Source organism: Chrysemys picta, chromosome 2 (genome assembly GCF_011386835.1).
Source record: "Chrysemys picta bellii isolate R12L10 chromosome 2, ASM1138683v2, whole genome shotgun sequence".
Taxonomy (NCBI): domain Eukaryota; kingdom Metazoa; phylum Chordata; order Testudines; family Emydidae; genus Chrysemys; species Chrysemys picta.
In genome coordinates this window covers 49,573,242-49,596,886 of record NC_088792.1, presented here as the reverse complement: position 1 = coordinate 49,596,886, position 23,645 = coordinate 49,573,242, and the positions used below count along the sequence as shown (strand labels likewise).

Below are 23,645 nucleotides of genomic sequence, written 5' to 3'. Positions count from 1 at the left end.
GACATTTCATCCTCCACAACATTACATGAAATATTTCTGGCACTACAACCAAACTCCACAAGAACAAATAGCACATATGTAAGAAAAAACATTTCAGCACTTGCACCTTCATATATTTCTAATATCTGGAAATTTGAATGGAGATAATATTCCAACATTTAATTTATTAGATAAAAATGTCAGAAACACTATGTGGTGATGATTAATTTCCTGCATAAGCTTTCAGATCATTTTCAGCATTAGTTCTAACGTACTTGAACTCCTTCATGTATGTGTGGGTATTGAGAAGGCCTAAGTTTGTCTCACACAGTGAAGCTTTTCTTGAAGGTTTTCAATCTCACCAGAAAGTTTAGAGTACCAGACTCTAATATACAGTAGAATAAGATGTAAATCCACAGTGTCATTTGACATCTTGCATCCGAAGAAGTGGGCTGTAGTCCACGAAAGCTTATGCTCTAATAAATTTGTTAGTCTCTAAGGTGCCACAAGTACTCCTGTTCTTTTTGCGGATACAGACTAACACGGCTGCTACTTTGAAAAGTGTCATTTGAGTCTTTAGTTTATTTGGAAAAATATTTCATAATCAGCGAGAGTCATCCACTCTTGCCTCCCCTGCATCCACACCATTTAAAAATGTTTGTTATTTTCAAAGCACAACCCTCACAAAATCAAGAGTAGGGTAACACTATCAGTAGAAAAACAATGCTAGAAAAATCTATCGAAAATTAGAAAAGCCAGGCAAGGGACAGAGATCCAGTGCAAGATATACTCTTAATATTCTTTTCTAGAGCTGGTCAGAAAATTTTCAAAACAAAAAAACAAAAATATTGTCTTAAGAATTTTGCTTCACTTGAAATATTTTGCTGAAATGTTCTGATTTTTCAACAAAAATTGAAAATTTTGGGTATGTCTACACTATAGCTGGGAGGGTTTATCCCAGTGTGGGAAGACTGCCACACGCTAGTTCTCCTCAAAGCAGCACACTAAAAACAACAGCATGCCGCAGCAGCACAAACAGCAGCAAGTTCAGGCTAGTCACCGAAGTACAAACCTCGCCAGCCCCTTCAGTATGTACTTGGGCAGCTAACCGAAGCCACCACCCAATGCCACTGTGGCCACACTGCCATTTTTTAGCATACTAGCTCGAGCAGAGCAAGCATGTCAGCCTATCTGCCCCTGGGTAGCATGCTCCCAGCTGCAGTGTTGGCGTACCTTTTCATGGGGGGGCAAAGAGAGAAAACAGGACATTTCAAAGGGAAAACATTTTCTGTCAGAATTCTCGTTTTGGAAAAAAAAAGGCCATTTTTCTTCAAAAACGTTTTTGAACAAGAAAATTCAACCAGCTCTATTCTTTTCCCCACTTTGCCTATTGATATGCACTTGGAAAAGAAATGCCATTTTCCTAATGGGATAAAAGACAGAGATAATAGCCAAACTGGGTTTCTAATTGGTTAAAGGATGGTATGTACTCTGAGTATTTCTGCTATTTGAATTATATCTCCTACAAGAGCTATACTGCATTTGTTTTTAATCCTGGAAAAACTCAGCTGTGAACTTCCATTTATTATACATGACAGCAAATAAGCTCTCCTTCCCCTTCTTTTGAACTCTAGAAAGTATGTAATACTCAAACCCAGGAACAATTTTTACAGCCAGCACTTCAGGGTGACATTGATAATTACAAGTCCCAGAATATGTCGTAGTTACATAACTTTTTCAACATTAAAAAACCACATAACCTTCAAATAACAAAAACAGAGTCAAACTTTCTCACATATTTTATGGTTAATGTTTAGTACAGTCCATTTTATTCTATCAAATCTAGTGATGACACATGGAAACTATAAACTCGTGCAAGTTGAAGAGTTCAGTACAGAGAAACCAGTCATCTGAAAGAAAATATGGCCTGCCGAGTCCACCGATAGTCCAATTATTTTTCCCACCAATGTCAGCAACAATGAGCTTGCTTCCCGGAAAGTGCCTGTTTGTGAACCCCTTTCTCTGCAAAGTAAATGTCCAGCCTTATAGAGGAGCACTTTGCTTCTTATCAGTACTACAGAAGCTAACACTGAAAGAGTCTTCCCTACTTAGCTCATTTCCAAGATGCTTTTGTACAAATGGGCTTCCATTCTTGGAAAAAAACCTGTGAGCTAGTTGACTTTGCTGAGACCCCAACCTGAGAGATTGGCTTCTTTTCAGCCTACTACAAGGAGATGTTTTCATCCTAAATTAATCTATAGTGGATTTTGACTTCTCAATGGCAATAATCAACAGTACTCCTGAAGTCTATGAAAACTGAGAACCTTTTTGAAAGAGAAAATTCTTGGCACTATTTACCACAAGACCCTCTCTTGGAAACCATTAACAACACATTTACTTCAGTTTCCTCTTCAGGATTGTTTCTAAATCCCCAAAGGGCTTTTTAAGGGTCAGAAAAGGGCATCTTAACACTTTACCTAAGAATATTACCATCTAATTATCTTCAATAGAATCTTTCGAGCTTTAAAATGTAATAGCCTCGTGGAACTCTGGGGCCTCCATCTGAGTCTAGAGTTTTCAATTCAATATTTCATCAAAAAAATTATTTTTGATTACCACCTCCCTTCAAAAATATTTGGTAGAAATTGTATAGCTGTTCAAAATTTTGTGACATTTTGGGGGGGGGGAAATGTTCACATTCCTTTTTACTATTTTTTCAGCCAATTCTAAGGAGCAGTTCACCATCACTGTGCAAATAAATGTTGCTCAGACACACATGGGATTCTTCATTTTCCCCCTTTTCCACCACTAATGAACAGAAGCTCATTTACTCCCTCAGAGAATTAACCATCCTTCACAAACCAGGGCACATTTGTGGGGGTTTGATGAGCTAGTGACAGATCAAGTCATATGAGCTTGGCTCTCTAAAAAACTTCTGTAAGACACTACAGGAGAGAAAAAGCAAGATCTTAGACACAAACAATTTAGTGGAAAGACTTATATTGTGAGGGGATAAATCTGTGTGTCTGACAGTAGCCCTGTTTGAAGTTCTTAACCCAATGCTATTTAGAGCTGTACATCTAGCTCTGAGACCATCTGAAGAGGTCCTTTTCTTATCCTAATAATCAATGATTTATTCATCATAAGTGGTGTAGGGTTCAGCATCTAATTTGCTTCATTTTTCTCTCACTTATTTAATTTTACACTTAGGTTTCAGGAAATTTTCTTCTTCAGAGCGGTTTTCTACTACCATCTCTATCAGAGTCAGGAGAACAACTAGAATTAGAGTGAAAGAAGGGACCAGAGGTTGCCAAACATTATTTTTGTAGTTGCTGCTGCCTGTAGGGAACATGAGGAACTACAGCCAATTTATCCTTATACTGGAAGTGCAGAAAGAAGGACAACAAGAAAAGAACTTCAGCCATATTATAGTTCAGAAGTCTCTGATGATAATGCAGTTCAAAAGTTAAAGAAATAGAAGATAAAGGAAAATCCTCAGCAATAAACATTCAATCATATGAAAAGAGTAATTTTGTTTAACTCTTCCAAGGAATGAGCAATAGTGAGGAAAAAATAAATGTACTTACTATAATAGAAATTTTAAGATTAAATATACCCCATAATTTCTCTCAAATACAAACACATGTTAAGAAATCCAATATATACATATGTAGCATTCTTTAAAAAAAAAAGAGAATGTGGCTGAATTTTACCTAATAAAGACCTAAAGATCAATAAAGTCAGGAATATTATGCAAACAAGTAATTTCTATCCTGCTCTTTCTGCCACCTCAACAATTTAATACTCTTGTACAGCAAGCTTCTGAAACACATATACACGCCGCACCTATGGATCTCAAACCTGACCAGGATAGACTATCTCCAGTTGTGAAAGAGGAGGTCATTCTCTACATGGCTGATTTAATCCTTGACTTCTGTGCTGAGGTTGATAAAAGTGCCAGTTACTACCAATGTGGTGGCTTTGGTTTCTGAGCACCCATTTCATATAAGGTGTAGACCAGTTATCAAATTAGAGCTGTACACAAACTACCTGGGTCCTGTCTAGCTACACTTTGCACTTCCTCCAAAATGTTATTAAGATGCAGGGTTAAATGCAGTTTTGACAGCAACCAGACGATTTCATCATCTCGCACTCCACACCTCAGTATTAGGACGAACAGGAAACATGGCAATGAGTAATAATTGAATAATAAGCTCCCAAACACCTCTTTAAGCCTTTCTAATACAACATATTTAACATTCACTAAAAATCATTTGATGCATGAGACTGTAGATACAACTTTCTAGAACCATTATTTTATTCAGGTATTATTTCTTATTAATCATAGAATATCAGGGTTGGAAGGGACCTCAGGAGATCATCTAGTCCAACCCCCTGCTCAAAACAGGACCAATCCCCAACTAAATCATCCCAGCCAGAGCTTTGTCAAGACTGACCTTAAAAACCTCTAAGGAAGGAGATTCCACCACTCCCTAGGTAACCCATTCCAGTGCTTCACCACCCTCCTAGTGAAAAAGTTTTTCCTAATATCCAACCTAGACCTCCCCCACTGCAACTTGAGACCATTACTCCTTGTTCTTTCATCTGTTACCACTGAGAAAAGTCTAGATCCATCTTCTACCTACTTTTCAGATATTTAAAAGCAGCTATCAAATCCCCCCTCATTCTTCTCTTTTGCAGACTAAACCATCCCAGTTCCCTCAGCCTCTCCTCATAAGTCACGTGTTCCAGCCCCCTAATCATTTTTGTTGCCCTCCTCTGGACTCTTTCCAATTTTTCCACATCCTTCTTGTAGTGTGCGGCCCAAAACTGGACACATTAGTATTGCAGTAGCACTGCAGAGCCCCAGTCATAGGCCAGGACCCAATGTGCCAAGTGTTGTATAAACACACAAAAAAGATGGTCCCTACCCCAAAAAGCTTATCCTCGTCATCTACAATCCCTTATCTCCTCAGCTGAAGAAAGAGGGATCCCTTCTGATCTCACACTTAGAAGATTCAGGAGTAGCTCCTTTGACTTCAATGGAGCTACACCAACTTTTTGCACTAGAGAGAGATCAAACTTGGACCCAGCTGATGTGTATGGATGAGAGAAATATTGCTAAATTTACCCAATTCATATATATTTTATAAAGAACATAAGAATGGCCATACTGGGTCAGACCAAAGGTTCATCAAGCCCAGTATCCTGTCTTCCAACAGTGGCCAATGCCAGGTGACCCAGAAGGAACGAACAGAACAGGTAATCATCAAGTGATCCATCCCCTGTCACCCATTCCCAGCTTCTGGCAAAGACATGCTAGGGACACATTCCCTGCCTATCCTAATAGCCTATCCTCCATGAATTTATTTAGTTCTTTTTTTAAACCACGTTATAGTCTTTGCCTTCACAACATCCTCTGGCAAGGAGTTCCACAGGTTGACTGTGCATTGTGTGAAAAAATACTTCTTTTGTTTGTTTTAAACCTGCTGCCTATTAATTTCATTTGGTGGCCCCTAGTTCTTGTAGGCTCATAGACTTTAAGGTCAGAAGGGACTATTATGATCATCTGGTCTGACCTCCCGCATGATGCAGGCCACAAAGCCGTCCCTACCCTTTCCCTTGACTCTGCTGTTGAAGTCCCCAAATCCTGTGGCTTAGAGACTTCAATTAGCAGAGAATCCTCCTGCCATCAATCCCTGCCCCATGCTGCGGAGGAAGGCAAAAAACCTCCAGGGCTTCTGCCAATCTACCCTGGAGGAAAATTCCTTCCCGACCCCAAATATGGCGATCAGTAAAACCCCGAGCATGTAGGCAAGATTCTCCAGCCTCACCCTCATTTGCCATTATACTAATTACCTGCCATGGCACGCTGTTCCTTTGACTAAAATCACGTTATCCCCTTAAACCATTCCTTCCATAAACTTATCTAACTTAATCTTAAAACCAGACAGGTCCTTCGCCCCCACTGTTTCCCTCGGAAGGCTGTTCCAATATTTCACCCCTCTGATGGTCAGAAACCTTCGTCTAATTTCAAGCCTAAACTTCCCCACGGCCAGTTTATACCCATTCGTTCTCGTGTCCACATTAGTACTGAGCTGGAATAATTCCTCTCCCTCCCTGGTATTTATCCCTCTGATATATTTAAAGAGAGCAATCATATCCCCCCTCAGCCTTCGTTTGGTCAGGCTAAACAACCCGAGCTCCTCTAGTCTCCTTTCATACGACAAGTTTTCCATTCCTCTGATCATCCTAGTGGCCCTTCTCTGTACCCGTTCCAGTTTAAGTTCATCCTTTTTAAACATGGGAGACAAGAACTGCACACAGTACTCCAAATGAGGTCTTGTGTTATGAGATGGAGTAAATAACACTTCCTTATTTACTTTCTCGGAAGGAGCGAGGCCTCGGGCAGAAGGGGCGGGGTTGGGGGGTCAGCCTCCCCCAGCCAGTCATTCAGCGCTGCCCAGGCCACGCCACCTGGGGCTCTGGCAGCGATTTAAAGGGTCTGGGGCTCTGGCCACTGCTGTGGTAGCAGTGGCGGAGTCCAGGAGCCCCAGGTCCTTTTAAATCATCGGGCCCCAGGGCAGCTGCCCCTTTTGCCACCCCCGTCAGTGGCCCTGGGGCAGGGACATTAAAGCGCTGCTGCATGTCAGCTGTGTAAGGACCCATAACGGTGGTCCCTTCTTACTGGTATGCTGTATCAGCCCACTTTCACCTCCATTACCCATACCATTGGAAACCTTGACGGGATTAGTATAGGCTCTGCTGTGAGTCTACAGCTGTGGGAGGTAGGCCATTTTATTTAAGGAGGCATTTGTTGTTGCCTTCTTTGGCGCTTTTAGAGTGAATGAATTGGTGCCGATGGCAGAGGAAGACAGGTCCCAGGATACAACAGACATGAAAGTATCTACAGGAATGGTGTCCCTGCACTTAAGGTACTTAAAACAGACCAGAAGGGAAAGGGGGTTACGTGGTGTTGAAGGAATATGCAAATGGGCACTTGTGCCCCATAAAGGCAAGAAGAGCCTTGCTAAAAATCCAGAGTCTGCAGCCAGGACTGCTGTTCATACACGGTGATGGCAGCTGCCTGACAGGTACCCATTCAGCATGGTACTGAGAACATCCTTCTGCTACTACGGTTTTGACCCACCAAAATTTGCTATTCATCTTTCAGGATTGAGCCAGTGACATCAGCAGCTGTAGGGGGTTTTCGCCCATAGCAGGTGCAAGCAATAGGGTGTTACAGGACCTTCAGCTGCACCATGGAAAAGATGGCAGGGAACATCAAAACTTAAGTAACCCAATATGCTTGTTTGTTCCAGAAGCTATGCAGAGCCTATGCAATATCTGGATTTGTGGGCACTCTATAGTGCACTAGACCCACAAGAGGCCAGCAAGGATGGCAGCTGGATCTCAGCTAAGCTTCAGGGCCAAAGCAGTTTGCATCTGTGGTTTGGCAGAAGGATGCGTGGGGATCAGCTCATGCCACTTCTGCACTCAGTGGACAAGCAATGCACACCTACCTCACGTCCTGGTTATTCACCTTAGAGAGAATGATTTTGGGGGCTGTACAGGAGTTAACTTAAGGGACAGAATCCAGAGGGATGTTAGCTTAATTAGGCAATCCTGGCCGGACGTGAGATATGGTCAGACATGTTCACGAAGTGGGTCTGTCTGGGAGCTGCAGACCTAGCCCACATGGACAAGGCTAGAAAGACACTGAAGAGAAGTCACCAAGATATTCCTGGACACAGGGTTCAGTGATACAGCACAGGGACATCCATTACAATCATCCGGAAGTTTTCAGATGAAAGTGCTGACATATGGCTATAGGATGTGAGGGAATGGATTGGATAGGAATTGTGATACCAGGAAGTGTGGTTGGGTGTGGGCAGTGAATAAGCTAGTCGCTGGCACACTCTGTGGCTGGTTTCCAGTTAAGAGAATAAAATGAATGGTTCCCAGAGATAAAAGACAAGGGATTTGGTAATGGGATTTTGGCTCAAATAATAGGGTGAGAACTTGTGGCCTTCAAAGGCCAATGTCCCCACCTTGCTGCACCCACTCAAGAGAGCCTATCCTATATTATGGGTTATATGGTAAGGAGCTCTGTAACCCTGGCACCAGTTACAGGTTATATGGTAAGGAGCCAGGTAACCCCTGCCCTGGAACCAATTAAATGCTTGGTATAGGAGAGTATGGGTGATGAGCAGGTAGCACCCCTCCCTTGTGTTAAAGTTTAATAAAAGTTGTGGCGTGATATTTAATTCCATGCACGTGTCTGTCCTCATTTTGCCACTGTGTCCACATCAATTGCATTTATCCCATACAAGTTTCAATTTATTCTCTTCTCATTGCAGACAACTAACTACCAATAGCACATCAAGTGGAGAATATACTCTAGCAAGTTTAATATAAACAATTCTATACTTTCTGACAAATTTTGGATAAAAGGAAATTTGAGAACCAGAAGGGAATAAAAAGCATTTGACCTCAAACCAATCCAGTTTTAAGACTCAAATAAGGGATCTCAATAAAACATGTTTTTTTTAACACACTAACACTTGTCTATGAAAATCCCCCAAGTCTCTATTATTCTTGTGCTTTTGAATGAAAGAATCTTTTGACACTAGCAGTCAAAAGTTAATATGGAAAAAACTTCGCTCCACATCTGCACTGATATGTCAATTCTGTAATACTGCCAGCATCTGATCTCATGGAGCTCTCACTTATTGCAATCTGCTGCAGCAGTCTCTTTCTTTTTCTCCCTCGGCCGAGCACAATTTCTTGTTTTGTTTTGTTCTTTAAGTCCTGTACTAGAAATTTTACACTGAAACATGCATATACATTGCATTCTTTGTTATAACAATTTGCAAATATTCAAGACACAACAGCATGAATAAGAAAAACTGTTGCAGCTTTAACAAGCCTTTGTGCTTTCATTTAAAAAAAAGCCTCATACTGAAATTGTATTCTATGCCATTTGAATTCCTGCATTTAGAAATTACATTTTCTCATTATACAAGTACATAACTTTACTGTGTAGGCTGCAAATCTGGTGGGAAAAAACATTTTTTAGAAATGTTGAGTACTATCCTATTATCATTTTGTGGCAAGTTTGCCGCCTACATTAAAACCCACAGATACTGAAAGTCAAAAAAGACCTGTGTTAATATACCAGCTTGGCTCCAGAAGAACACAGTTACTCCTTTTGTATTTAATTCAATGGCATTTTCGTCACTCTCAGACTTCCACAATTGAAACTGCAAAGAACCTTGTGTTTAATTGTATTTACTCATGGTATATTTAAATCCATGGGCTACAAAAACACAACTTCTATAATTTTTTAGTTCTTATGTGCATTGCACTTTGGAATATAAAGTGTTATATAAGTGCTAAGCTGTAGTGCTAATTTTAGTCAAAAACTAGTGCTTAAATATATTTAAGTACTGTTTGAATTTTTTATAACTAGGTACGATATGTGTCAATCAAATTCTGAAATTTTCCACCAGAAAGTGGGACATATTAAATTATTTAAAATAATGTTTTCTTCTCTTTAAAGAAAAAGATTATTATAAAGTACACAAAATAATTTTACAATAAAAATTTGAAATGGAAAACAATTTTGTTTTAACTGATAGTAATTTCATTTTGAGCCAAATCTGCTTGCTTTACTCACAATAAATGTCCAATTTGTCTTATGTGACTAAGGCAAGAAGAACCTGATCCTTCATATATAATCAAAACTGATCAAAATAGGACATACCAACTAACGCAGCAAGTACAACTGACATCTTTGGGACTTTCATTGTATAAATGACTCCAGCAAACACCTATTCAGTAGGGAACAGCTAAGCCACCTCTTCAAGACAATTATAAATGTGAAAGGTTCAATTAAGTTTTTTAAAACTAAAGAATGAGCAATTAACTTGCATAACTGTATTAGCGGTTACTTGCAATTTCAGTTATTCTACTAGGCTATTGTTTTTAAATGACCAGACAGATAACATTTACTAACAGATACCAAGAAATGGTGACTACATACGGTTATATTCTTCATTTCACGTGCATGCATTACCACAAAAAGAGGTTATAAGCACGTATAGAGGGGAGACATTAATTCCAAGAGCATTTGTGAGATGTCAAGCCTATCCTGTCCGATAGGAAGGATGGAAAACTTTTCCTTACTATTAAAAATATTTGGGGGGGAAAGAGGACTGTTATTTAAGTCTTTTGTTAAGGAGCCATACAGATGATCAGATCTAGCAACCTCCTCTAGATCTATGTGCCAACTAGATATTTATGACAGGTTATGATTCAGGAAGCCCCAGTAAAAAAGGAAAATTCTATCTTATGATCCAGTATTGGCCATATTAATCATCCCTTCTCTTGCTCATACATCCAGACTAGATGCAGGTCAACTGCCCTTAACTGAACTATGCATAGTTATATTCTTGGTCTTTGCATCACTGTTTTTCCTATATTCTATATTTTGTATTTTCCATTTTCTCCATCATTCTAGAGCTCACAACTAAGCTTTTAAGAGGTATCCACACACCAGCATGTCTATAAAAATATCTCAGTACTTTACAATCGTCCCTATTCTGTTTTTGTAGGTTTAATTTCTGAAAAATTAATAAAATGTTATTCAAATCCTGTGCAGCCCCCAAAGCGCTGTGAATGTAAGTAGCTTACCATTCTTAAATAGATTACCATGGTCCAGTCTGCATTAAGGAAAGTCTCACTGAGGTGGCTACATAAGTACCTCTAAGGGGAACAGAAATTTGATAATGGGCTCTTCAATCTAGCAGACAAAGGTAAAACAAGACCAATGGCTGAAAACTGAAACTAGACAAATTCAGACTAAAAATAATGTGCCAATTTTAATAGCCAATTTTAACCATTGGAACAACTTACTAATTAGTTGTGGTAGATTCTCCATCCCTGGAAATTTTTATATCAAGACTGGATGTTTTTCTAAAAGATATGCTCCATTCAAACAGTATTAATTCAGGGAAGTCCTATGGCCTGTGTTATATAGGAAGTCAAACAAGATCATCATAATTGTTCGTTCTGGCCTTCCATTTTATGAATCTATGAATGTAGTTACTCCACTGCAATCCCCTAATGTAGTCACATTGCATCAACACAAAGTAGGGTTTACACTGGCATGTTACCAGGTAAAATTGCATCAGCATCAACCCTGCTTTGCACTGGTGCAGCAAATCTACATTAGGGATTTACATCAATGTAACTTTGACTAGTTACACAGGTGCAAATTTTCTTAATATAGACAGGGCCTGTAACCGCTAGAACCCACAATTAAGCATTCTGAGACTGGCTTAACTAGAAGCATCCCACCTCTAGGCGTGCCAGTAGTAAAGGCATGCCATCTTTGGATGGAATCTTAAAGAGAAGTCCCTTATGCCCATCTGGTGGGTGTGCATGTAAAAGTTAAAGAGTCCCTTGTGATGTTTCAAAAAGAGTGGAGGATAAACTTGCTGGAATAGCCATCATTCATTCTCTCAGTAGATAAACTGAAAATCAGACTAGGAATGGACATGATAAAACACTTCAAATACAGGTCAGGATTTTCAGAAGTGGCCCTCTGATTTTGGATGCCTCAGTTTTTGGGTCCATAACTCAAAACACCTAGGGCCTGATTTTCAGAACAGCTGAACCTACAATTCCAGATGAGATATGGCTGCTCAGTAGTTCTGAAAAATCAAACCTTTGGTCCAACCGTCATCCTCCTTCTCTCCCCCTTCCTTCCCACTAGCTCCATCTCTTCTTCCTGGCTACCCGCCCCCAGCCACAGTTCCTATCAACTCTGCCTACTTATCTTTCCCTCTCCACCCAGACCTCCTCCCTCCTCTTGCCAGCAAAAATACAGGTCCTACATCTCCATCCTCCTGCTCACTGGTGCCATTTATCTCAACTCTGGCTCCTCCCTTCATTTTTTGCCTTTCCACCTCCCACACTTTTCTTGCCACCTCCACCATTCCTAACCTCATGCCCATCCATTGCTTTTCCCCCTCCCTCCTCTTGCTGTCTCTGGAATGCCCACTCCATCTCCAAAAAGATCAGAGCCATCCCCAACTCTTCATTTCTCATTCCCTACGGCTCTTGGCTGACCCAAATACCTTCAATGGACACAGCCTCTGCAGCTGCCTTCTCTTATAGAGGCCTCTCTTTCTCTCACACTCCACACCATGGATCAGAACATGGGGAAAAGGGGGTTGGGCTTCTCTCCCATTCCTGCCACTTCCAACCCATCCCTCATCCCCTTCTCATTGTTTCTTCTCCTTTGAACAACAGTGCATCTGACTCTTCTCTCCTCTTCAATGTTGCCATCATCTACTGCCCGTCTCCTATCCATCAGCCTTCCCCTCTGATTTTGACTCCCAGCTCTCACTCTCTCTTCCTCTTCTAACAATCTCCCCGACCATCCTCAGAGACTTCAGCTTCCATATTGATGACCCATCTCTCTCTTGATTCTCTGAGTTTTCCCTCCATCGCCTGGTCTCTTTCAGAATCACCCATCAGTGTCTCCCACCTCCTGCTCTGTCACTCAGCCTTTCCGTGTCTCCAGGCCATCAGCACTGATTACTTTTCTTCTGCTATCAGCCCTTTCCTCCCTGATGCTCTTCCCTTTCTTCCACTGATATGGTTGGTGATTCTCTCCATGCTTCATTCTCCTCCACTCTTAATTTTTTGTCCCCCTCTCCCATCACAAAGTTTGCCCTGCCAACTCCCACCCCTGACGCTCCACAACATCCACTTCCTCTGCTCCTGTTCTTGTGCTACAGTGTCTCTGTTGAAAATCCCCGGACCAGGTTGACTTCCTCCACTATAAATCGTTCTCTCTTTCTTTGGTGATCCTCTCCTTCAATTCCACCCTAGACCCTCTCCAATTCACCCTCTGCTCCTTGCACTCCACTAAAACTGCTCTTGCCAAAGGTTGTATTGACCTCCTCTTAGCTATATCTCAGAACGAGTATCCACCCTTATCCTCCTTGACCTGTCAGCTGTCTTTGACACAATAGATCATGCTCTTCTTCTTGAAATATTGTCCTCCCTTGGCTTCTGTGTCTGTCTTCCGGTTCTCCTCCTACCTCTCCAATCGCTCCTTTGGAGGATCCTTCTCATCCACCCTACAACTTTCTGTTGGGGTTCCGCAGGGTTCTGCCCTTCGTTTCTCTTATCCTGCTTCCCCTTCCTTACCTCTAGGTAATCTCATCTGCAAACACAGTTTCAACTACCATCTCTATGCAGACAACCCACTGACTTGCCTCCAGACCTCTCTCCTTCTGCCCAACAGAAAATCGCAGCCTGTCTCTCTGACACTTTGTGGATGCCTAGTCATCAACTAAATTCAACATGGCTAAAAGAGAGCTATTAATCCATGCCCTCCCCCCACTGAAGCCCTTCTCACTGCCTCTTTTTTCAGTCACAATGGACAATATCTCTATCCGGCCTGATACTGAAGTCCATAACCTGGGCATTATCTTCAACTCAGACTTCTCTCTAGTTCCTCACATCCGCACTATATCTAAATCATGCAGATTCCTTGTGCCTAACATATGTAAGATATGACTTTTCCTATCCATCAACCACAGTGGGGTCCTGATCTTTGACTAGGGGTCCTAGGCACTATACAAATAATAATAAATCAGAGGCCAGTACCAAAAATGTCAGCAATAAAATAAAACATGATTTTTGATTGGAAGACCAAATGAAAGAACAGAGGTCAATAAGATGAGAAAAGGGTTAAAACTTTAAGAAAAAAGACTATCACATGATCAAAATGCTATGTGTGACAGACTGGTTTTAGGATCTTTCTATTAATCTAAAAGGCTTTACACAGACTGGATCTTCTGTCTAGAACCTGGCAATTATAGGCAAGTAAGCCTAACTTCAATACCAGGAAATTTGTTGAAACTATAGTAAACAGGATTATCTGACACACAGATGAACATGATTTGTTGGGGGGAAGAGTCAATGCAACTTTAGTAAAGGGAACTCATACCTCACCAATCTACTAGAATTCTTTGAGGGGTCAACAAACATGTGGACAAGGGTGATCCAGTGGATATAGTATACTTGGATTTTCAGAAAGCCTTTGACAAGATCCTTCACCAAAGGATTGGTGAACCAAGTAAGCAGTCCTGGAAAAAGAGGGAAGGTCCTCTCATGGATCAGTAACTGGTTAAAAGAAAGGAAACAAAGGGTAGGAATAAATGGTCAGTTTTTACAATGGAGAGATAAATACAGGTGTCCCCTAGGGACCTGCGCTGGAACCAGTGCTGTTCAACATATTCATAAATGATCTGGAAAAAGGGTAAATAGTGAGGTGGCAAAGTTTGGAGAGTATACAAAATTACTCAAAATAGTTAAGTCCAAAGAGACTGTGAAGAGCTACAAATGTATCTCACAAAAGGGGGTGACTGAGCAATAAAATGGCAGATGAAATACACACTATAAAACATAATTTCAACTATCAATACAAAATGATGGAATCTAAATTAGTTGTTACCACTCAAGAAAGAGATCTTGGAATCATTGTGGATAGTTGACTGAAAATACCCAGTCAACATGCAGTGGCAGTAAAAAAAGCTAACAATATTAGGAATCATTTGAAAAAGGATAGATAATAAGATAGAAAATATCATAATGCCACTATATAAACCCATGGTATATGCCCACAACTGGAATATTGTGCGCAGTTCTGGTCACCGCATCTCAAAAAAGATGTATTAGAAATGGAAAAGGTACAGAGGGAGGCAACAAAAATGATTAGCGGTATGGAACAGCTTCCATATGAGAGATTAAAAAATCTGGGACTATTCATCTTAGGCCTTGTCTACACTACGAGAGTAGTTCGATTTTACTTGCATCGAATTTTTGTAATCGATATTGCAAAGTCGAACGTGTGTGTCCACACTAAGGACAGTAATTCGACTTTGTGCGTCCACACTAACGGTGATAGCGTCGACATTCGAAGCGGTGCACTGTGGTCAGCTATCCCACAGTTCCCGCAGTCCCCTCTGCCCATTGGAATTCTGGGTGTAGCCGGCAATGCCTTCTGGGTAACAAAATGAGTCGAGGGTGCTTTTGGGAAACTGTCGTCATCCGTCCATCACTCCCGCCCTCCCTCCCTGAAAGCGCCGGCGGGAAAACAGTTCGCGCGCTTTTCCAGTCATTGACAGCGCGGACGCCACTGTACTCCGAGCATGGAGCCCGCTGCGACCATCGCTGCAGTTGTGGCCGCTCTCAACGTCTCGCAGCTTATCATAAAGGTTTCCCTGAGGCAGATGCAGAAAAGTCAGGCAAGGAGGCTACGGCACCGCGGTGATGTCCTGAAGTCTGAGAGTAGCACAGACCTGTCAGAAAGCAGGCGACCCAGCGCCGAGGACATCACAGTGGCAATGGGTCATGTTGATGCCGTGGAACGGCGATTCTGGGCACGGGAGACAAGCACTGAGTGGTGGGACCGCATAGTGCTGCAGGTCTGGGATGAATCCCAGTGGCTGCGAAACTTTCGCATGCGGAAGGGAACTTTCCTGGAACTTTGTGAGTTGCTGTCCCCTGCCCTGAAGCGCAGTGACACCCGGTTGCGAGCTGCACTGAGTGTACAGAAGCGAGTGGCCATAGCCCTGTGGAAGCTTGCAACGCCAGACAGCTACCGGTCAGTCGCGAACCAGTTTGGGGTGGGCAAATCTACCGTGGGGGTTGTTGTGATGCAAGTAGCGAAGGCAATCGTTGATGTACTGCTGCCAAAGGTAGTGACCCTGGGAAACGTGGAGGCGATCATAGATGGCTTCGCAGCGATGGGATTCCCAAACTGCGGTGGGGCCATAGATGGAACTCACATCCCTATCCTGGCACCGGACCACCAGGCCACCCAGTACATTAACCGAAAGGGATACTTTTCCATGGTGCTGCAAGCACTGGTGGACCACAGGGGACGTTTTACCAACATCTACGTGGGATGGCCGGGCAAGGTTCATGACGCTCGTGTTTTCAGGAACTCTGGTCTGTTTAGACGGCTGCAACAAGGTATTTACTTCCCGGACCACAAAATAACTGTTGGGGATGTGGAGATGCCTATAGTCATCCTCGGGGACCCAGCCTACCCGCTAATGCCCTGGCTCATGAAGCCCTATACTGGCGCCCTGGACACTGAAAAAGAACTCTTCAACTACCGGCTGAGCAAGTGCAGAATGGTGGTGGAGTGTGCTTTTGGCCGTCTCAAGGGGAGATGGAGAAGCTTACTGACTCGCTGTGATCTCAGCGAAACCAATATCCCCATTGTTATAGCAGCTTGCTGTGTGCTCCACAATCTCTGTGAGAGCAAGGGGGAGACCTTTATGGCGGGGTGGGAGGTTGAGGAAAATAGCCTGGCTGGTGATTACTCACAGCCAGACAGCCGGGCGATTAGAAGAGACCAGCGGGAAGCGCTGTGCATCCGGGAGGCTTTGAAAGCAAAGTTCCTGAGTGAGCAGGGTAACCTGTGATTTTATAGTTTGTGTACTGAGAAGCTAAACCTGCCCCCGTTTCTTTACCCAGGTAATGTTGACTATCCTATCCAGTTACATACCCCCTTCACCCCCCCTCCAACACACGTGTCGAAATAAAAATAGTTCTACTTTGTTAAAGCACACCGTTTTCTTTAATACTGTTTTAGCGGGAATTTTTTAAAACTGGGACGCAGACTGTGGTGCGGGGCGGGTCTAGTGTTGTGATGCGAATGCAGCTTCTAAACTCAAGGATTGACAGGCTCCGCTGCGGTGGGATGCTTGTTTCAACGGAGCCTGTCACCCCTCCTGATCGGGACTGTGTGTATGGGAGGTCTATTTGACTTTGTGGCAGGGGGAGGACGGTTACAGATCCCATGCTGTGTGGCTCTGTGATCCTGTCTAAGGACCGGCGCTTAAGATCTGTAACTGCCCTCCCCCGCCACAAAGTCACAGAGCAACCCACCCCCCCCCAACATTACATCAAAACAACCTCCCAGACTAACCGGGGCAACTAGTCACTGCATCACTGCACTGTGTATGTGCCCTGCTGCTGTGCCTGCCCCCGACTATGTACCCTGCCAAAGGAGACTGTCCTGTCCAATTTCCAACCCCCTTTCCCCTCCTCCTCCAAAAGAACATGATTGAAACAGTAGTTAACAGAAACGAATTTTTTATTATCAACTACACATGGCATTGGGAGGTGAAACTTGGACGTGGGCTTGTGTCAGGCGGGAAGGAAAGAACTTTTCAAATTTTGGGAAATGAGAGCCTTCTGCTACTAGAGCTCTCTGCAGGGGTGGAGTGAGAGTTAGCAGGGACTCTGCCGCCTCTCCTTCTTTGCACTTTGGGTGAGGTGGGTATGGGACTTGGTGGCGGGGGAGGGCGGTTAGAGATGGACTGCAGCGGGGCTCTGTCCTCCTGCCTCCGTTCCTGCAGAACATCCACAAGGCGCCGGAGCGTGTCCGTTTGCTCCCTCAGTAGTCCAAGCAGCGTTTGAGTCGCCTGCTGGTCTTCCTGCCGCCACCTCTCCTCCCGATCCATGTTGGCTTGGTGCATTCGGGTCAAGTTCTCCCGCCACTGGGTCTGCTGTGCTGCCTGGGCTTGGGAAGAGGCCATAAGCTCAGAGAACATGTCCTCCCGTGTCCTCTTCTTCCTACGCCTAATCCGCGCTAGCCTCTGGGAGTGTGATTCCAGGCTAGGTTGTGAGACAGTCGCAGACGGGGCTGTGGAAATGGGAAAAAGGGAGTGAATTCCTCTGAAAGATAAATGTAGTTGTGAACAAAGAACATAGTCTTTCTCTGTGAACAAGACCATGCACAGCACCTTTCACATGCGCACTCAGCACAAGGTCGAATTCTCGGCCTTCGCATTCTGTGCCTGGGGTCTTGAACAGCACATTTGAGAAGCGAGGCAGCACAACGGAATTTCTGTTGCAGGCAGACATGGTAAGCCGTACACTTGTGGCAGTTTAAAACTTTTATATTACCACTGGCCTCATTTCACATTTAAATCAATGTCAGTCCCTGCTGCCAGCAATCCGGCAAGCGGGAACTCTGCCCCTGTCCCACCCCCTCGCGGCTGTCCCCGGGAATGATCCCTTTCGGCTGCCCCTCTCCCGCCTCCACCGCGTGGCTGCAAACCAGCGGTGACAGTTCTGTAAAGGAACGGGAAAGCAGTCCCAACACTAACATTCCCCTACCTAATTAAAAGCAGGTCACCATGGCCGACATCACCCTGATGAGGATCTCCGAGAGCGACAAAGAGAGAATGCTCCGGGAAAGCCTCCAAAGACCAGGGCCGTATGCCGCCCTGCTGTGCAGAGCAATGATCCCCGAGTACCTGATAATCTCGTGGCGCGGCAACGTGTCGTACTTCGGAGGACCCAATAAGGCCGCTCTCCCCAAGAACCTCATGCAACGGCTTTCAAGTTACCTCCAGGAGAGCTTCATCGAGATGTCCCAGGAGGATTACTGCTCTATCCCCGCACATATAGACCGCATTTTACTGTAGCTGCAGTAGCAGGGAATACACAGTAGAGCGGCTTGTGCAGGACAATCACTGAAAACCGGACATTGCTAGATTTCTTTTCAAAACTTGCACTGCCCCTTACTAAACCGTTAAGCGCCTAGGGCACACTAATCATGAACAACCCATTCTTTTAATTGTTAATATTCCTGTTTTGTTAAAAATAAATGTTTAGATGTTTACAACACTTACTGGCTGATCCTTCACCAGATTCTGTGTCCGGGGTAATGGCTGGGGACGCTTCGTAGGGGATCTCTGTAAGGGTGATGAAGAGATCCTGGCTGTCGGGGAAATCAGCGTTGTGAGAGCTGCCAACTGCCTCGCCCTCCTCATCTCCTTCCTCATCTTCCCCGTCCCCTAACATGTCTGAGGAACCGGCCGTGGACAGTATCCCATCCTCAGAGTCCACGGTCACTGGTGGGGTAGTGGTGGCGGCAGCACCGAGGATGGAATGCAGTGCCTCGTAGAAACGGGATGTCTGGGGATGGGATCCGGAGCGTCCGTTTGCCTCTTTGGTCTTCTGGTAGCCTTGTCTCAGCTCCTTGATTTTCACGCGGCACTGCGTTGCATCCCGGCTGTATCCTCTCTCTGCCATGTCTTTAGAGATCTTCTCGTAGATCTTTGCATTCCTTCTTTTGGATCGCAGCTCGGAAAGCACGGACTCATCGCCCCACACAGCGATGAGATCCAAGACTTCACGATCAGCCCATGCTGGGGCTCTCTTTCTATTCCCAGACTGCACGGCCATCACTGCTGGAGAGCTCTGCATCGTTGCCAGTGCTGCTGTGCTCGCCACGATGTCCAGACAGGAAATGAGATTCAAACTGGCCAGACAGGAAAAGGAATTCAAATTCAAATTTTCCCGGGGCTTTTCCTGTGTGGCTGGTCAGAGCATCCGAGCTCGCACTGCTGTCCAGAGCGTCAACAGAGTGGTGCACTGTGGGATAGCTCCCGGAGCTATTAGCGTCGATTTCCATCCACACCTAGCCTAATTCGACATGGCCATGTCGAATTTAGCGCTACTCCCCTCGTCGGGGAGGAGTACAGAAGTCGAATTAAAGAGACCTCTATGTCGAACTAACTAGCATCGCAGTGTGGACGGGTGCAGGGTTAATTCGATTTAACGGCGCTAACTTCGACATAAACGCCTAGTGTAGACCAGGCCTTAGAAAAGGGAAGACTAAAGGGGGGATATGATAGAGGTCTGTAAAATCATGAATGGTGCGGAGAAAGTGAATAAGGATGTGTTATTTATCCCTCCACATAACAGAAGAACCAGGGGTCACCCAATGAAATTAATACACAGCGAGTTTAAAACAAACAAAAGTAAATACTTCTTCACACAACACAGTCAACCTGTGGAAATCGCTGCCAGGGGATGTTGTGAAGGCCGAAACTATAACTGGATTAAAAAAATAATTAGATAAGTTCAGAGAGGTTATGACCATCAATGGCTATTTGCCAAGAGGGTCAGGGATACAACTCCATGCTCAGGGTGCCTCTAGGCCTTTGACTGCCAGATGCTGGGACTGGATGACAAGGGATGGATCACTTGAGGACCGGCTTGTTCTGTTAATTCCCTCTGAAGCAGCTGGCATTGGCCACTGTCAGAAGACAGGATACTGAACTAGATGGATCATTGGTCTGACTCAGAATTGCCATTCTTATGCGCTGTATATGTTCAGTATCTCATCACCTGGAGGTTTTGCCATAATGTCAAAGACAGGAAGAATGTCTTTGTCAAGTATTTATATTGGGTATAAAATATTCTACCAGTAGTCAACAAACTGGCAGCATTGAAGCCTTTATGGTACATTTAAAACCATTTTTTTGTTAACAAAGCCCTTTGGTAAGAATTTAGATGCTCTGTTTTATCTTCTGTAAAATGTATAATTTCTTCATTTTATGTTTAATTTATATTTTATGTCTGATTATGTCTGATCTATTTTAATATAGTAACAAAAAGTTTACATTAAATCTGGGTATTTTAGTTCATTTACTTTACTGCAGTGAAGTACTGGTTAGTATTTTGTCTGGTATACAGAGCAGTTTTGTAGGCTGCCCAGATTAACATTTTCAGTCAGTAAAATTTGGCGAGTCAATAAATGTTGACACGATTTGACTAGAATTGGCATCTAGATCAAGGTCAGGAATTGCAAGGGTGAGCTCACATTCATGCTGTCACACTCTTCAAGTAAATGTCCCATTTTGTTGCTTGGTTAGCTGTGCTGAACTCACTTTCCCCTCACCAAAATTCCAGGACCAACCCGTGACTTCCATTGATGCAAAGCTAGAAATATTTAAGGAAATTTCCTCCTATCTGCCCTTTTAGAATTTCTATAATCATGTACATTTATTGTACAATAGGACCAAGTGTTATATTGAGACTAAGATGAAGTGTTATAAAGGAATTTGCAGAGACAGAATTGAAGGCTGAGGCATAGATGGCTAACTCTGAACACTTCTCATCCCCCAGGCAGAATGTCAGATTTAAGATACAACCAGGAGAGGAGAATCAGAATATTTTACTATTCCAAAATCATTATTAGAGTTCTGCAAGGTAAACTGAACATACAGCATTGCAGCCTTGCTAACTCTATAGATTTTCAGACCCTCCTACAGATTTGTAGGGAATTCCTCATCTGACTAGCTGTCCTTCTCTATTGCACCACCTCACATCCTGGGGGAAGGAGCAGACAATCAAACCTGCTACACACAGGGGGAGTGGCGGAGGTGGCACGACTCTCATCATGCATAGCAGGGAGAGCTCTGCCTAATTCAATGCTGGGACACTTCCTTGTGCTGACACAACTGGCTAGGAAGCAGGTGCCCCTCCCAGTTCTGTGTCAACTCATTCTCAAACACCCTACATACTCACACTCCATCTGCTGCTTCCCCAGGCCAAGGGAGGATGAAGAGATTGCTGGCAATGTCCCTCCACCCTGCCATCTTGGCCACAGGGAGCTCAAAATCCTGCCACTGCTACCCACTCCCCTGGTTTGGACAATGAGAATAAACAGTCTCTCCGTTCTGTATGCCCCTGTCTTGAGCTTCTAGAAGTGAGAAATGGAGGGAGAAAAAGAATATTGAAAGGCTGAGAGATAGAGGTGAAGAATGAAATGCTGAGTACTGGGGCAGGGATTGAATAGCAAGAATGAATGGCTGAGTCGCTTTCCCATGCTCTGTATCCCTTTTTCTAGATCTCTTGGCACAGTTATGGAAATGTGATGGACTTAAGGATATTTACAATCTCTTCCATTTTTCTTTGATGACGTTGGCAGGTATGACTATGTTCAATAGATTAAAAATCTGGAAGTCAGGTGTCCATGTATGAACAGAACCCATGATGACTAACTACAACAACAGTTAGGGAAATCTCATACTGTGAAGTTTAAAGGCAATTTTGTTTTGACAGTTTAACTTGCCTCATCTCAAACTGAAGCCTTGTAGAACACCAGTCAGGATGAACAATAAGGAGTAATATATGAAATCACTATGCAAATTAATGGTAATATTACATTGCTTCTGTCCATTTTATTATAAAAAGCATTAATGTAGTGCCATAAATGTATATGCTACTTCAGAAACATAGTAAGACATGTTTCCAATCCTGAAGAGCATACAATTAAAGTTAGAAAAAGCAAGCAAAAAAGTCAAACTATACGACAGCAGATCAGATAAGGGAAAGTATAGGGATGACAGTTCATAAGAAGAAGATAGAAAAGGTATCTGGAAGAAGGAGCGTTTTAAGGAAGGATCTAAAGGTTTGAGGGTGTTTGCTTTTTTAAAACAGATATTTGAGTAGTAGCTCAGGAAGATACATCAGCTACTTCGTGCTCCTTGCTTGTCTACAATTTCTCTGAATCAGGAAAATCAGGCTTTAATTATGGTGTTTAGGTTTCCCCCAGCTTTCTTCTATACAGGTAGATTTTAATAATTGCTTCCACCTGTGCGTTACTAAGTTTCTTACATTTCCCAGAATTTGGTTCTCTGGAATCCAACACCTCACATTCCATAAACCCATTTCTACTCTGAGTTTAAATACTACAGCTCATGGTCAGGAGTACAAAGGTTTCCTATTATTTTTGCACTTCCTCTCTACTGGTATGTAGGTCCAAGATAGCTTCTTCTCTGAGTGAAGTCTCTTGGGAGTCCCTCTGATAATTACATCAATGCACATTAAGCAGCGGGGACCCTTGTTGGGCTTGGCAGACTCAAAGGTGGCTAGAGAGCAGAAGCTGTGTTGCCCTTTTAAGGATGACCAGAAAGCCAGCGAGGTACCTACAACATGGAGGCATACCCATTCCAGGACAGCATGTGGACATTGACCCATCCCCACCAGGTGACTGAAAGAGAGGGGGACTATTTATGCTTACGTCTGGGCAGTGAATGCCCTCTTTTAATGGAGTGTCATGGTGGAGGGACGAATAGATACTCAAGGCTGATTTAAAGATCCACTCGGATGCTTTGGGAGGTACAGGTTTTGGAGTATTTTTCCAAGGCAGGTGGTGTGCCCAGAAATGGCCCTCCACCTGGATACAAAAGGGATAATGAAGAATAAAACATTTTATGATTCCTTCTTCCCCAATTTTGGTGGCAGTGATCATTTGGGTAATGGAATTTGCTTATAAACAGATGGGTTTCTGGTGTGACAACATAGAGGTTGTATATGTTATCAATTGCCAGTCCTTCACATCACAGAAGCTTATGAAGCTGGAGAGTGTGTTTGAACTACAATGTTTAATCCTTAACGTCACTTTCTCTTCCAAACATGTCTCCAGGATTGATAATGGTATAGCAGATTAACTGTCTCATTTTCAGATGGACATATTTCAGGAGCTGGCACCAGGAGCCAGCAGGGAACCCAAATGGATGCTGCTAACAGTATGGAACCTTGGGATATGATAGGTGTGACTGTAATGCATAAACTGGTGACTCCGCAAACATTTTGGAGCTATGAGAGACGTTTTAATGATTTTGTGCAATTTCAGGAGCTGGAGAGCCTGTCACTGAAATGGCTGATTACAGAGGATTGGGTGCTGCAGTGCTTGGCTTCATTAGCCACCCACCGACTGGCATCATCAACCATTTACACTCACTTATCAGCCTTTATGTTTGCCA

The 23,645-nt window shown here is 43.3% G+C and overlaps 2 protein-coding genes across 16 annotated transcripts in view; both read right to left on the bottom strand.

Annotated features, from left to right (window-relative positions):
• Positions 1-23,645, bottom strand: part of PPP1R9A (protein phosphatase 1 regulatory subunit 9A) — a 240,395-nt gene that overhangs the window by 166,544 nt on the left and 50,206 nt on the right. The gene's annotated exons all lie outside the window — the stretch shown is intronic.
• On the bottom strand, positions 17,153-19,421 carry LOC135981934 (uncharacterized). Its single transcript, XM_065586997.1, has 2 exons — positions 18,717-19,421; positions 17,153-17,722 (listed from the first exon to the last, which is right to left on the bottom strand). Exons 1-2 carry the CDS (start codon positions 19,291-19,293, stop codon positions 17,247-17,249), a joined length of 1,053 nt encoding a protein of 350 aa, XP_065443069.1. The 5' UTR covers positions 19,294-19,421; the 3' UTR covers positions 17,153-17,246.

Bases quoted from the DNA above. Each gene is read 5' to 3' on its own strand.
- LOC135981934 (XM_065586997.1), bottom strand. From the start codon at position 19,293: ATGCAGAGCTCTCCAGCAGTGATGGCCGTGCAGTCTGGGAATAGAAAG. The intron at 17,723-18,716 runs GTAAGTGTTGTA...CCATTTCCACAG, and splicing joins ATCTGGTGAAGGATCAGCCA to CCCCGTCTGCGACTGTCTCA.